This window comes from Portunus trituberculatus, chromosome 46, assembly GCF_017591435.1.
Source record: "Portunus trituberculatus isolate SZX2019 chromosome 46, ASM1759143v1, whole genome shotgun sequence".
NCBI lineage: Eukaryota > Metazoa > Arthropoda > Malacostraca > Decapoda > Portunidae > Portunus > Portunus trituberculatus.
Genome location: NC_059300.1, coordinates 15,655,240 through 15,670,340, shown reverse-complemented (window position 1 = coordinate 15,670,340; position 15,101 = coordinate 15,655,240). Strand labels below are relative to the sequence as shown.

Genomic DNA, 15,101 nt, shown 5'->3' with positions numbered 1-15,101 from the left:
GTTCACTGTTTGATCTGCTGCAGTCTCTGACGAGACAGCCAGACGTTACCCTACGGAACGAGCTCAGAGCTCATTATTTCCGATCTTCAGATAGGCCTGAGACCAGGCACACACCACACACCGGGACAACAAGGTTACAACTCCTCGATTTACCTACTCACTGCTAGGTGAACAAGGGCTACACGTGAAAGGAGACACACCCAAATATCTCCACCCGGCCGGGGAATCGAACCCCGGTCCTCTGGCTTGTGTAGCCAGCGCTCTAACCACTGTGTATGTGTGTGTGTGTGTGTGTGTGTGTGTGTGTGTGTGTGTGTGTGAGTGTGAGTGTGTGAAGGGACAGGTGAAAAATGATTAGGTCGCACCAGTAGTACTTGTCTTTCAGGTATGACGGGAGAAGGAATATCATTAACCACATGATACCATAAGCATACAAACTGCACCCTCTGTACTTCCTTTTGCCCACACTGCCAGTCCCTTCTCCCTTACACTGCATTCATGAGTTATAATTATCAGTAATATCATTTGAGTTACATATCTGTAGCAGTGTTGCTATTAGATTTCGGCAGTTTAGGAAAGGAGGGTTCGATAACAATATTAGAAGTAATATTTGGGATTTTCGTCATAAGTTATGGCTATAACACCACTTTATTTACTATTTAAGAGACTTTATTACTGTCATATCCTTCATCGTTTCTGAAGGGTAAAAGAAGCCTGTTGATATTGGGTATTGCTTGCTGAATTATAATCTTACATCGTGGAGTAGGTTAGGTTAGAGTTGCGTTGTGTAAGAAGGGAAGAATACTCGTTCACGTTATTGATCGAACCTTGAGAGTGTTTGAATTGTGCTTAGTAGCAGGTGAGCGTGTTGAGAAGTTGTTGTTACTACTATTACTGCTGCTTGCTAGAATTGTTCTACTACTACTACTACTACTACTACTATTACTACTACTACTACTACTACTACTACTACTACTACTACTACTACTACTACTACTACTACTATTGTTGTTATTGCTGGTGCTGGTGATGGTGCTGGTGTTATTATAATCGTAGCCTTCACGCGCTTCCTTGCCAACAGCTATAGAGACAAAGATCATGAAGATACTTGTGATACAACCTTTCACTCCCAATAAAATAGATCAGTAGCCTTATTGATTAACGCAAGTACAGCACCATCGCTGATTTCATTAAGTTAACAGTCAGTCGCGCAGGGGAAAATATTCCACTTGTAAAACATCACTCTATGCACCATATTCTGGAACACCTCTGCGTCGCATCTCCATCACATTCAGTATTATCTAAGTTGAAGTCACACGTATTTTTAACGGTGTTTTTCTGTTCCTAGTGACAGATTGATAATATTTCCATGTAGATAACAAGAGGAATATAATTTATAATCGATTGAAAATAATTAGGGTGATAAGAGCAGATCGTTTCAGAATACAATCCTATAATCTACCCACACCCGTTCATCCAATACGCTGTTCCGCCAATCCCACTAAAGAAATCGTGCACTGTAGTACATTGAAAGCTTATAGAATAGATGAGAAAATGAATGAGAGAATATATCAGTAAATGACCAAGGAAATGAAGAAATTACGAAATGGATACTTGATTAAATAAATTAAGGATATAACTGTAACTGCTCCGTTTGCATAATATATTGCAAAGAAGCTTTATTGTCTCAAGATTATCTTGTCTAGTATTCTTAAACGCAGCATGGATTATTAGTCGTGTTCTAATAAGCGTTACCCGTATTGAGGAAATAGAAGTCGATAAAACACTCATGATAATCTAAAGTACTTACATACCTTCCTCCCTCTACGGTGTAGAGCAGTAGTTCCCAACCTGGGGACCATGGAATACTTTCTGGGAGGTAACGGAGTAATATGAAAAAGGCACTCAATGTCTTATTAATATACACATCCCGCCCGCTCCCCTCAATACCCGGCTCTCCCTTCGCAACTCCACCCAGCCGATTTGACGTCACATATATGAAGCCACGCTAATGGGCAACAAGGAAAGAAGAGAGAAGAAAGATAATAAATAGAGGAAGTGGGAATTAAAACGAGAGATAGAAAGAAGAAAGAAAAAAATGATAAATGGAGGAAATAGAAATAAAACGGGATATATAGGAATAACAAAAGAAATAACAAGAGATAGAAAGAGAAATGGATAACGAATAGTGGAATAGGAGGAAATGGTAAGATTTACTCTCATCCCTCTTTCTCTTGTTTTCCTTCATATTATGTTTTATTTCTATTCCCCTCTTATTTGTTATCCTCTTTCCCTATTTGTTATCCATTGTCTTTCTATCTGCTGTTTTATTACCATTTCTCCCTTATCACCTTGTTCGTTACCATATTCTCATTACTATTTTCTCCTATTTTCTTATTCATTATCATATTTTCATTCCCATTTCCTCCTGTTCCTCTTCGTTATCCATTTTTCTTTCTATCTCTTGTGTTATTCTTTTGTTATTCCTATCTGTCCTGTTTTATTTCCATTTCCTCCATTTATTATTTTTTTTCTTTTTATCTGTGTTAATACCCACTTCCTCCATTTATTTTTTCTCTTCTCTCTTTCTTTCCCTTGTTGATCAATAACATGGCTTTATATATGTGAGGTAAAATCAACTGGTTGGAGGAGCTGCGAAGGAGGAGCTAGGAATCGAGGAAAGTGAGCAGGACGTGTATATTAAGACATTGCCATTAAAATTATGGCTTTGAATCGAACTGGATTTTTATCTCACACCAGCTCTCCAGGAGCTTAAAAATCGACTTCTTAAGTCCAGATCACCATGCTTCTATAGTATACCCTGTCACGAAGACTTCAGCTTTCTATGACTATATTTAGCATCTGAAAATATGGGAATCTCCCACAAGTTTATAAGTACTTTGTTTTTTGCTCCATGTCTTTTGGCCAGGTATTTGTCCTGCTGGTCCTATGCACAGTATAAATAGGCACCTTTTTTTTTTTTCTATATCATTATTATGATTTTTTTTTTATGTTCTTACCACTTCTGCCACATTTGATTAGGAAGGAGCAGTGTTTTTGGGATACAGCTGTTGGTGTTTTTGGGGATTTGCAGCTTGGGACTGACTTGTCATGTATGTTCCTGGTTTTTTGGGTCGTTTTGGGATACAGTTGTTGGTGCTCTTGGGGATTTGCAGCTTGGGAGCGACTTGTCATGTATGTTCCTAGGATTTTTGGGGCTGATTCCTACTGCGTTAGCTAGTGAGGCAATGGAGATCATTATATATTGGTCGGGGACAACAGGGAAAAGGTTGGGAACCATTGGTATAGATAGAGGCTTGGAGGAAAGATAAAGGGAGAGGCTGTCGTGCATACCGCTCCTCATTAGAGGATGAAGCCAGTGGGTGGAACCTATTTGGTGGACGGAGTTATGCAAGTCCATCCAAAACATTAAGTAGGTTCACAAATCCTCTGTAAAAGTTTTCGTTTTATAACTTTAATTCATCTATATATCTTGTGACTAGTAAATATTAATATAATTGAACAGATACAGCATGAATTGCACTTAAAGATTTGAGAGAAAAGAAGAAATTCCCCTTCTTTTATTCTTTACATTGTGAAAAGTAAATGTTTACTCACGCCTCCTTAACAGACATTAAATGAAATTTTTTTCACATTTATCATCTACACTTAGCATCTACTAAACTTTTCATCTCTGACATCGATATAGCTTTATATGTAGTGTGCTTATGATTTACTAGGAAAATAAAAATGTACACAAAAAGATACTTTCAAGAAAAGAAGAGAGAGAGAGAGAGAGAGAGAGAGAGAGAGAGACGCATATGTGGATGGTGAGATATAACTTGTGATAAGGTGTCTTAATTAACAAACACAATAATTTCAGTTATGCAATACTACTATTAGTTAGTGTTAGCACAGGTAGACGAACAGAGCACAAGAGACATTGCTAAATAAAGTAGCGTAGCATATATTTGTATATGTGGCTTCAAAATGTCACATAAATTAGCAACTTAACGTTCACTACTCTCGCTCTCTCCCTCATGTTCTCCCTCTATTTTTTTTCTAAAGCAACGCTCATGCAATCATGTAGATACAAGCATCACAAATATCATTACCACAGACAAAACGTTTTTGCAAACACAAACAGCAGGCCCACACAGTAAATCACACACTGCTTATGTATTATGCTAATATGCTACAGCACCCAGTAGTGTGTGTGTGTAATTCACTGTTTGATCTGCTGCAGTCTCTGACGAGACAGCCAGACGTTACCCTACGGAACGAGCTCAGAGCTCATTATTTCCGATCTTGGGATAGGTCTGAGACCAGGCACACACCACACACCGGGACAACAAGGTCACAACTCCTCGATTTACATCCCGTACCTACTCACTGCTAGGTGAACAGGGGCTACACGTGAAAGGAGACACACCCAAATATCTCTACCCGGCCGGGGAATCGAACCCCGGCCCTCTGGCTTGTGAAGCCAGCGCTCTAACCACTGAGCTACCGGGCCGTGTGTGTGTGTGTGTGTGTGTGTGTGTGTGTGTGTAATTCACCTCGGTCGTCTGCTGGTCACCCAGCCAGTCTTTCCCATTACGGAGCGAGCTCAGAGCTCATAGACCGATCTTCGGGTAGGACTGAGACCACATCACACACAACACACACCGGGAAAGCGAGACCACACAACCCCTCGAGTTACACCCCCTACCTATTTACTGCTAGGTGAACAGGGGCCACACAAATAAGAGGCTTGCCCATTTGCCTCGCCGCTTCCCGGGACTCAAACCTGGCCCTCTCGATTGAGTCGAGCGAGCGTGCTAACCACTACACTACGCGGTGTGTGTGTGTGTTTCACTGTTTGATCTGCTGCAGTCTCTGACGAGACAGCCAGACGTTACCCTACGGAACGAGCTCAGAACTTATTATTTTCGATCTTCGGATAGGCCTGAGACCAGACACACACCACACACCGGGACAACAAGGTCACAACTCCTCGATTTACATCCCGTACCTACTCACTGCTAGGTGAACAGGGGCTACACGTGAAAGGAGACACACCCAAATATCTCCACCCGGCCGGGGAATCGAACCCCGGTCCTCTGGTTTGTGAAGCCAGCGCTCTAACCACTGAGCTACCGGGTGTGTGTGTGTGTAATTCACTGTTTGATCTGCTGCAGTCTCTGACGAGACAGCCAGACGTTACCCTACGGAACGAGCTCAGAGCTCATTATTTCCGATCTTGGGATAGGTCTGAGACCAGACACACCACACACCGGGACAACAAGGTCACAACTCCTCGATTTACAACCCGTTCACTGCTGGTGAACAGGGGCTACACGTGAAAGGAGACACACCCAAATATCTCCACCCGGCCGGGTAATCGAACCCCGGTCATCTGGCTTGTGAAGCCAGCGCTCTAACCACTGAGCTACCGTGTGTGTGTGTGTGTGTGTGTATTTACCTAGCTGTAGTTTTTACAGGGCCTGGGCCCCGTCTCCATATCTACACTTATCCAATTTTTCTTTAAAACTATGCACACTTGTTGCTGACACCATTTCCTCACTCAAACTGTTCCAAGTCTCAACACATCTTTGTGGGAAACTATATTTTTTAACATCTCTCAGACATCTTCCCTCCCTCAGTTTCTTACTAAGCGATCTTGTGCTTCTAATGTCATATTCTTCTCTCAGGATTAGTTCCTCATTTTCCACTTGATACATTCCGTTAATCATTTTATAAACTTGTATCAGATCCCCTCTCTCTCTTCTCTGTTCCAGGGTTGGTAGATCCATAGCTTTTAGTCTCTCCTCATATGTCATCCCTTTAAATTCTGGAACCATTCTTGTAGCAATTTTTTGTAGTCTCTCCAATTTCTTTATGTGTTTCTTTTTATGGTGGGTCTACACAACTTCTGCTATTCCAATCTGGGTCTTATTTTAGTACTTATCAATTTCTTCATCATTTCTTTGTCCATGTAGTGAAATGCTAATCCAATATTCCTTAGCAAATTACATGTCTCTCTGAAAATTCTATCAATATGGCTTACCGGTTGATTGTTTTTGTCCATCGTCACTCCCAAGTCGTTTTTCTTTTTTACTTTTTCTAGTTCTACTCCATCTCCCATCTTAAAGATTCCCACTGGTCGTCTTTCATTTTTTCCCATTTCCATGACATGGCTTTTGTCCACATTGAATTCCATCTTCCAATTTTTACTCCATTTCCAGATCTTGTTTAAGTCTTCCTGCAGTATTTCACAATCCTCTTTTTGTTTTATGACTCTGCACAGTTTCGCATTGTCCTTAAACAGATTTATGTAGCTGTGTGTGTGTGTGTGTTTCACTGTTTGATCTGCTGCAATCTCTGACGAGACAGCCAGACGTTACCCTACGGAACGAGCTCAGAGCTCATTATTTCCGATCTTCAGATAGGCTTGAGACCAGGCACACACCACACACCGGGACAACAAGGTCACAACTCCTCGATTTACATCCCGTACCTACTCACTGCTAGGTGAACAGGGGCTACACGTGAAAGGAGACACACCCAAATATCTCCACCCGGCCGGGGAATCGAACCCCGGTCCTCTGGCTTGTGAAGCCAGCGCTCTAACCACTGTGTGTGTGTGTGTGTGTGTGTGTTTTGTTTATGTAAGAGGGGAAAACGGGCCAAAGGTAACAGGAAAACCGTCGTGGTACAGTGGAACCATGTGTGCTTTGGGGTTCGAGGGGTCTCCAAGCGCACGGGTTCGAATCCTGTCCACGGTCCGAGTGTAGGTTGGACTTCCTCACTCGGAGCAACGGTTGAGATAGGAGGTTCCACAAAAAGTATCTCCTTAAGCCCAGAAATTCCCGTGAAAAGCCCACATGGTATAGATTAAAAAAAAAAAAAAAAACACCTCAGTCGCTATTCTCCATGGATAAATGTCTTGAAACCTCCCTCTTAGTTGAAGTCAAGTCATATATATATATATATATATATATATATATATATATATATATATATATATATATATATATATATTACAAGAGGGGAAGCTTACCAAGGGGAACAAAAAAATTAATGAAAGGCCCATTTGATTGCCAGTTCCCTTAAAAGTAATAAGAGAGCCGAAAGTCTGGGACAGATGTCTTGGGACCTCCCTCTTGAAAGAAGTCAAGTCGTAGGAAGATGAGAATACGGTAAGCAGGCAGGGAGTTCCAGAGTTTACCAGAGAAAGGTATAAATGATTGAGAATACTGTTTAACTCTTGTATTCAAGAGTTGATAGAATAGGGGTGAGAGGAAGAAGAAAGCCAACTGCAGGAAGAAGAGAGGGATACAGTTAGGAAGATCAAAAGACCAGTTAACATGAAAATAGCGATAAATGATAATATGAGATGCAACATTCCGGCAGTGAGAAAGAGGCTGAAGACAGTCAGTCAGAGAAAGGGAGTTGATGAGAGGAAAAGCTTTTGACTCTACCCTATCTAACAAAACTGTGTGAGTAGAACCACCCCAAACATGCGAAGAGTACTCCATACAAGGAAGGATAAGGCCCTTGTACAGAGTTAGCAGTTAGAGGGCGAGAAAAACTGGCGATGGACGCCTTAGAACGCCTGACTTCATAGAAGCTGTTTTGGTAAGAAATGAGATGTGAAGTTTCCAGTTTAGATTGTGAGTAAAGAACAGACCGAAGATATTCAGAGTAGAAGGTGGGGACAGCCAGATGTCATTGAAAAAGAAGGGATAGTTGTCTGGAAGGCTGTGTCGAGTTGATAGATGGAGGAATTGAGTTTTTGAGGTATTGAACGCAAAGTTTTCTCTACTCCAATCAGAAATCTTAGGAAGATCAGAAGTCAAGCGTTCTGTGGCATCCCTGTGTGATCAGTTAAATTCCTAAAAGGATGGCCGTCTTTGAAAACACGTGGAAAGATGGTATCATCAGCGTAGGACTGGATAGGGCAAGAAGTTTGATCAAGATCATGAATTAATAATAGAAAGAGTGGGAGACAGGACAGAACCCTGAAGAACACCACTGTTAATAGATTTAGGAGAAGAACAGTGACCGTCTACCACAGCTGCAATAAAACGGTCGGAAAGGAAACCTGAGATAAAGTTGCAGAGAGAAGGATAGAAACTGTAGGAGGGCAGTTTGGAAATCAAAGCTTTATGGCAGACTCTATCAAAAGCTTTTGATATGTCTAATGTGAAAGCAAATGTTTCACAGAAACCTCTAAAAGAGGATGACCAAGACTCAGTAAGGAAAGCCATAAGATCACTAGTAGAGCAGCCTTGACGGAAGCCATACAGGCGATCAGAGATAAGATTGTGAAGTGACAGATGTTTGAGAATCTTCCTATTGAGGATAGATTAAAACACTTTAGACATGCAAGAAATTAAAGCTGTAGGGCGGTAGTCTGAGGGATTAGAACGGTCACCCTTTTTTAGAAACAGGCTGAAAGTAGGCAAACTTCCAGCATGAAGGAAAGGTAGAAGTTGATAGACATAGTTGAAAGAAATTGGCCAGGTAAGGTGCAAGCACGGAAGCACAGTTTTTGATAACAATAGGAGGGACCCCATCACGTCCATAAACTTTCTAAGCGTTTAGTGGAGCGAAGGCATGGAAAACATCATTACGAAGAACTTTAAATTATTGAAGGCATGAAACAGTCAGAAGGAGGGACAAGCCCAGAATCATCCAAGGGTGACATGTCAGCAAAGATTTGAGAGAAGAGTTCAGCTTTAGAGACAGATGAGATGGCATTGGTGTCACTAAGGTGAAATAAAGGAGGGAAAGATGGAGATGTAAAGTTATTGGAGATGTTTTGGCCAGATGTTAGAAGTCTCGAGGGGAGTTGAAGTTTGAAAGATTCTGACATTTTCTATTTATGAAAGAGTGTTTGGCAAGTTGAAGAACAGACTTGGCATGATTCCAGGCAGGAATATGAAGTGTATGAAATTCAGGTAATGGAAGTCTTAAGTACCTTTTATGGGTTACCTCTCTATCATGTACTCTACAATGCAAGGCAGAATAACCCTCATCACTGAATGGACCGACTTCCCATCTGCAAATGTAAATACCGCATCAGTGTCCTCCACCACCAAAGTCTTCCTCTCACACTCCGTCAATCTCTCCAAAAAGCATTCATACCAGTACGAGCCACACAGTTCTAGAACACCCAGAATCCAACAACACATATCCTTTACATTCCTCCATCAGCTTACCATGTTTATTGCCGGCATACCACATCATGTAGGTTTTACTACTACCATCCCCAGTCTCTGTATCACCCCCTGAACTTGGGCCAACAAACCATTTCGAGGCCTTTCCACCCATAGATTCATATGAATCTGGGCAATCCCTAGCCCAATGAAACTTTGAATCACAAATGTTGCACCTCGGCACCTTACCATCATTGCCAACAGGGTTCTGTCTCCTCCAATTGGCCCTGGCCCTCGAATTACCATCATCCCTTGGGCGTCTACCCCTGCCATAACTCCTCGCCATAGGTCGGCCTCTTTGAAATCCACCGGCATACAAAACATCCCCAGAACTTTCATTATCAACACCTTGTCCATCCTCGTCCATGCCAGGTGAACCTCCCATAAACACTGGTTCCCTCTTTACCGAAACTGCCGACGCACCAGCTGACTCCGCATGCGTCTGTGTCAATCCGGGAGAGAATATACGGCACAAGGCGTCTGACATCTTCACGAAAGCAATGTCGGTCATGGCAGACAACACCAACTTCCTATCATTCTCACCTAAATCACAAGAATGTAACAACATAAATGCCCTTACTACCTCTGGCAACACCATACCTAATTCAGTACAACGAAAATAGGCATTCTCAAAAACCGAAATAAATGTCCTAATATCCATATCCCGGCTCCTTTTCAATGATTCCAGGGTGTCAAAGGCCTCAAACTGCCTTGATCCTTTATCCAGCAAAAACAACTTATCCAACCTTTCCAATAATGTATCCAAACCATTATCACCAGCCAACACCTCTAAATCCAACTGTGAAGCAGCGACCTTCGCTCTCCCATCCAGATTCAAGTAGATCGCTACTCCTTTATTATTTTTTAATTCAGTCATGCCCGCCCAAAGTAACACGTCTTTTCTCCAAATCTCATAACCTTTACCACCACTCCACTTAGGTGGAGTTTTAAAAGAGACTGACATGACTGAACTACGCTCTGCTACCAGTGTTAAATGTCCTGGTCACTCCCCAGTCACTCTGTCGGGTTTGTTAAATATGTATGTAAGTATTAAGGGGCAGATATCCTGTTGTCAGTATCTAGTAGGAATAGTGATCAATCTCTTATTTACTTATAAGACACTTGCACTTCATTTTCTACCATTTTATATATTCCTTTATCTCCGACTACCCAGCGGCCAGTCCTGACTATCATGTGCGTGCGTCTAGGGTGTTTCCTGTGCCTCACCTCTGAGTCGATTAGCGGCCACCAAGAGAAGCTCAGGGAAGGGGGAGTTTAATGATGTTAATGGCAGAGCTGGCCTTGTGTCGTGACTCTCTCTCTCTCTCTCTCTCTCTCTCTCTCTCTCTCTCTCTCTCTCTCTCTCTCTCTCTCATCAGTCGCAAAAAAAAAAAAAAAATAACAGTAAGAGATGAAACTCGCAACGTTCCCTTCCATCTCTTGTTGCCGTGTTTCTTTCGCGAGGCTCGATATGGAGCGCGTTGCTGTGCGTTTCTGTGCTTCACTTCTATCGGGACGCTTTGGATTGCTCTATCTGGCTGCGGCGTGAAATAATAAACAATGGTGTAGGTATCCGGTATCCTATATTTGGTCATCCATTCCTTGATAATGTCCATGGGAGGTCTTTCGTTAGCTCTTTGAGGGCTTCGAGAGTTTGTCAATGTAGCAGATTTTTTTTTTCTCCTATTCACGTCATCATATCCATTATCCAATATCGATCATTACCTTAGTATACACTGTGACGGACTTCCTCTCTCGCAAGTCAGGAATTCCTCAGAAACAAAGGATAATATGTTGAAAAAAAAAAAGAACAGGAAAATGTGGCTCTTTCCCAAATTATGGTTGACTGTTTACTTGTTTTCTTTATCTTTCTGTTTTCGATGTCACACATGAGAGTAATTTTGTAGTGAGTTAGGAAACTACTAACTCCTTGAAAACACCAGGGAAACTGATCTCTGAAATAATTACTTGTTTTCTTTTCTTTATCTTTATCTTTTCGATGTCACACATGAGTGACTTTGTAGTGAGTTGTCTAAATATGAAAAGATATTGTTACTATCTACACTGTGAGATATCACCGCTGTTACTACTAAGGATAAGAGATATTACTACTACTACTACTACTACTACTACTACTACTACTACTACTGCTGCTGCTGCTGCTGCTGCTGCTGCTCCTACCAGTAGTAGTAGTAGTAGTAGTAGTAGTAGTAGTAATAGTAGTAGAAGTATAGAGTAGTAGTAGTAATAGTAGTGGTAATGGTGGTGGTGGTAGCATAGTGGTAGTAATAGTAATAGTAATAGTAGTGGTGGTGGTGGTGGTGCTACTACTACTATTTAAAAGAGAGAGAAAATAAAGGAGACCTGTATTCAATAAGTAGAAGAGTAGTACTATGACGCCTAACACATGGAAGTCACACTTCCATTGTTAATGCATCGACACTCGCTAAAGCAGGAAGGACAGGTAAAAGCTTCGGTGACAGATGAATACCTCGACTTCCTGTAACTTTTGTTTTACCCGCACTATGCCAGAAATAACCCATAGAAGGTAGACCATGTGTATGGAGTTGGCAATCACTTCTTGGCGCCGTGGTGGGAATTCACGCTAGACAAGGAGCGGGACAGGTGCCAGGTGGACCAGTGAAGGGACGACAGCGAGGAGGAGACAGAGGTGGAAGAAGGAAGGGAAGGGGGGGCAGAAGAAGGGTATACATGCCAACTTCAGGAGCGTTTGTCTTGCTACATCACGCCTCAGTGCACAACGCCACAGCCCTCACCTCTGTCAGTTGTTGCCCATTGCCCTTGGGAGATCGAACTACCGTCTTCTCGTCTGCAGTAGTGCTCTGTTTCACCTCACTCGTGCTCCTTAGCGGTCAAGGCAGTGCAGAATCTTTGGTGCTGGGAATCAACCGCAAACGTTTCCTGTGTGTCTGTGTCTCCTTAGTGGTGGTGAGGCAGACGAGACGTGCAATGTCCTACCGCAGCAGCGCCTCCGTGTCTACCCGCTGTGATCCTGATGATGACGGCCGCCTCTATGCTATGTACCCGCGACGAGGTATTTTTTTTTTTTTCAGCAAGACGTTGCAATGTAGACGGATAGAAGTCGTGGGTGAGAGAACGAGTGAGAAAATGAATGAATAATGAAGAAAGTGGGATGAAATGATGAAAGGGAAGTAGATTTTCTTTCTGCGAGGAATGGACGAGCGAAGTGAAGGAAAAGTTGTTCACATAAATGAATAATACAGGAAAATGGGATGAATGATAAAGACGGAACAGAATAAAAGGATGAGCGGCGAGGGTTACTCAGAGCTCAGTTGTGTTGATATTTTGAATGGCGCATTTTTATAACGTTTAGGTTAGGTTAGGTTAGGTGAAGACAGATTATGTTGCTCGTACTCACCTGTCTGTGTCAATGTGTGAAAGCATTAAACTCAAGTCTTATATTTTGCATTCCTTTGTTATCACTCCCAAGGGTGGCAAGTTCTCTCTCTCTCTCTCTCTCTCTCTCTCTCTCTCTCTCTCTCTCTCTCTCTCTCTCTCTCTCTCTCTCTCTCTCTCTCTCTCTCTCTCTCTCCCTATCCCTATAAGACCGAGAATGTTCCTAGACAAGACCCAGCAGGACCCAAGTAAAGCTACGCATCCTCCTCTTATTTGACTTGTACACGTTTCAGTCTCTTTTTTTTTTCTTATTATTTTTTCCTTTTTTATGGAGGAGAGGAAACTGGCCAAGGGCATAAAAAAAATGGAGAAAAAATCCCACTGGGTTGCCAGTTCCTCTCTCTCTCTCTCTCTCTCTCTCTCTCTCTCTCTCTCTCTCTCTCTCTCTCTCTCTCTCATCCCTATAAAGACCGAGAATGTTCCTAGACAAGACCCAGCAGGACCCAAGTAAAGCTACGCATCCTCCTCTTATTTGACTTGTACACGTTTCAGTCTCTTTTTTTTTTCTTATTATTTTTTCCTTTTTTATGGAGGAGAGGAAACTGGCCAAGGGCATAAAAAAAATGGAGAAAAAATCCCACTGGGTTGCCAGTTCCCTTAAAGTTCATAAGATTTATCAAGAAGTGAGGGACAAATGGCTTGAAACCTTCCTCTTAAAAAAAGTCAAGTCGTAGTAATATGGAAATACAGAAGCAGGCAGGGAGTTCCAGAGTTTATCAGACAAAGGTATGAATTATTGAGAGTACTGGTTAACTCTTGTATTAGAAAGTGGACAGGATAGGAGTGAGAGGAAGAAGAAAGCTTTGTGCAGCGAAGCCGCTGGAGGGGAGGCAATCAGTTAGCAAGATCAGCAGAGCACTTAGCATGAAAATAGCGATAAAAGATAGCAAAAGATGTAACATTTCGGCGGTGAGAAAGAGGCTAAAGAGAGTCAGTCAGAGGAGAGGAGCTGATGAGACGAAAAGCACTTCATTCCACCCTATCTAATAAAACCGTGTGAGTGGAACCCCCTCCCCCCCGGACATGCGAAGAATACTCCATACAAGGACGGATAAGGCCCTTGAACAGAGTTAGCAGTTGGAAGGGCGAGAAAAACTGCCGGAGATGCCTCAGAACACACAACTTCATAGAAGCTGTTTTAGCAAAAGATGACGTGAAGTTTCCACTTTAGATTATGAGTAAAGGACAGACTCAAAATATTCATTGTAGAAGATGGAAACAGCTGTCATTGAAGAAGAGGGGATACTTGCCTGGAAGGTTGTGTCGAGTTGATAGATGGAGGAATTGAGTTTTTGAGGCGTTGAACACTAAGTTTTCTCTGCCCCAATCGGAAATCTTAGAAAGATCTGAAGTCTGGCGTTCTGTGACGTTTCTGCGTGATCTGTTGACTTACTGAAGGGTAAGCCGTCTCTGAAAATATATGGAAAAGTGTAGGAGTGGATATGGCAAGAAGTTTGGTTAAGATCATTAATGAATAATAGAAAGAAAGTGGGTGACAGAACAGAACCCTGAGGAACACTACTGTTAATATATTTAGGAGAAGAAAAGTGGCCATCTACCACGGCTGCAATAGAGCGGTCGGAAAGGAAACATGAGGTAAAGTTGCAGAGAGAAGGATAGAAACCATAGGAGGGCAGTTTTGAAATCAAAGCTTTGTGCCAGACTCTATCAAAAGCTTTTGATATGTCTAACGCGACAGCAAAAGCTTCACCGAAATCTCTAAAAGAGGATGACCTAGACTCAGTAAGAAAAGCCAGAAGATCACCAGTAGAGCGACCTTGACGGAAGCCATACTGGCGATCAAAGAGAAGATTGTGAAGCAACAGATGTTTGAGAATCTTCCTTTTGAGGATAGATTAAAAACTTTACATAATCAAGAATTTAAATCTATAGGGAGGTAGTCTGAAGGATTAGAACGGTCACCCTTTTAGGAACAGGCTAAATGTAGGCAAAATTCCAGCAAGGTAGAAGTCGATAGACACAGTTGAAAGAGTTTGGCCAGGTAAAGTGCAAGCACAGAAGCACAGTTTTTGAGAACAATAGGAGGAACCCCATCAGATCCATAAGCCTTACAAGGGTTTAGGCCAGCGAGGGCATGGAAAACATCATTATGAAGAATTTTGATTGAAGACATGAAATAGTCAGAGGGAGGAGGAGATGGAGGGACAAGCCCAGAATCACCGAAGGTGGAGTTGTTGGCAAAGTTTTGAGAGAAGAGTTAATTTTTAGAGACAGATGTGATGGCAGTTGTGGCATCAGAATGAAATAAAGGAGGGAAAGATGAAGTAAAGTTATATGAGATATTTTTGGCCAGATGCCAGAAGTCTCGAGGAGAGTTTGAGTTTGAAAGATTTTGACATTTTCTAACTCTGAAGGAGTGTTTGGCAAGTTGAAGAACAGACTTGGCATGATTCTGTGCAAAAATATAAAGTGTATGAGATTCAGGTAATGGAAGACTCA

The 15,101-nt window shown here is 42.1% G+C and overlaps 1 protein-coding gene across 1 annotated transcript in view; it reads left to right on the top strand.

Moving 5' to 3' along the window:
• Positions 1 to 11,829: 11,829 nt before the first annotated feature.
• Positions 11,830 to 15,101, top strand: part of LOC123519725 (AMP deaminase 2-like) — a 226,816-nt gene continuing 223,544 nt past the window's right edge. The window contains exon 1 of the mRNA XM_045281229.1: positions 11,830 to 12,258. Within this exon, the coding sequence (XP_045137164.1) occupies positions 11,916 to 12,258 (343 nt within the window). The 5' untranslated portion in view covers positions 11,830 to 11,915. The remainder of the gene's footprint in view (positions 12,259 to 15,101) is intronic.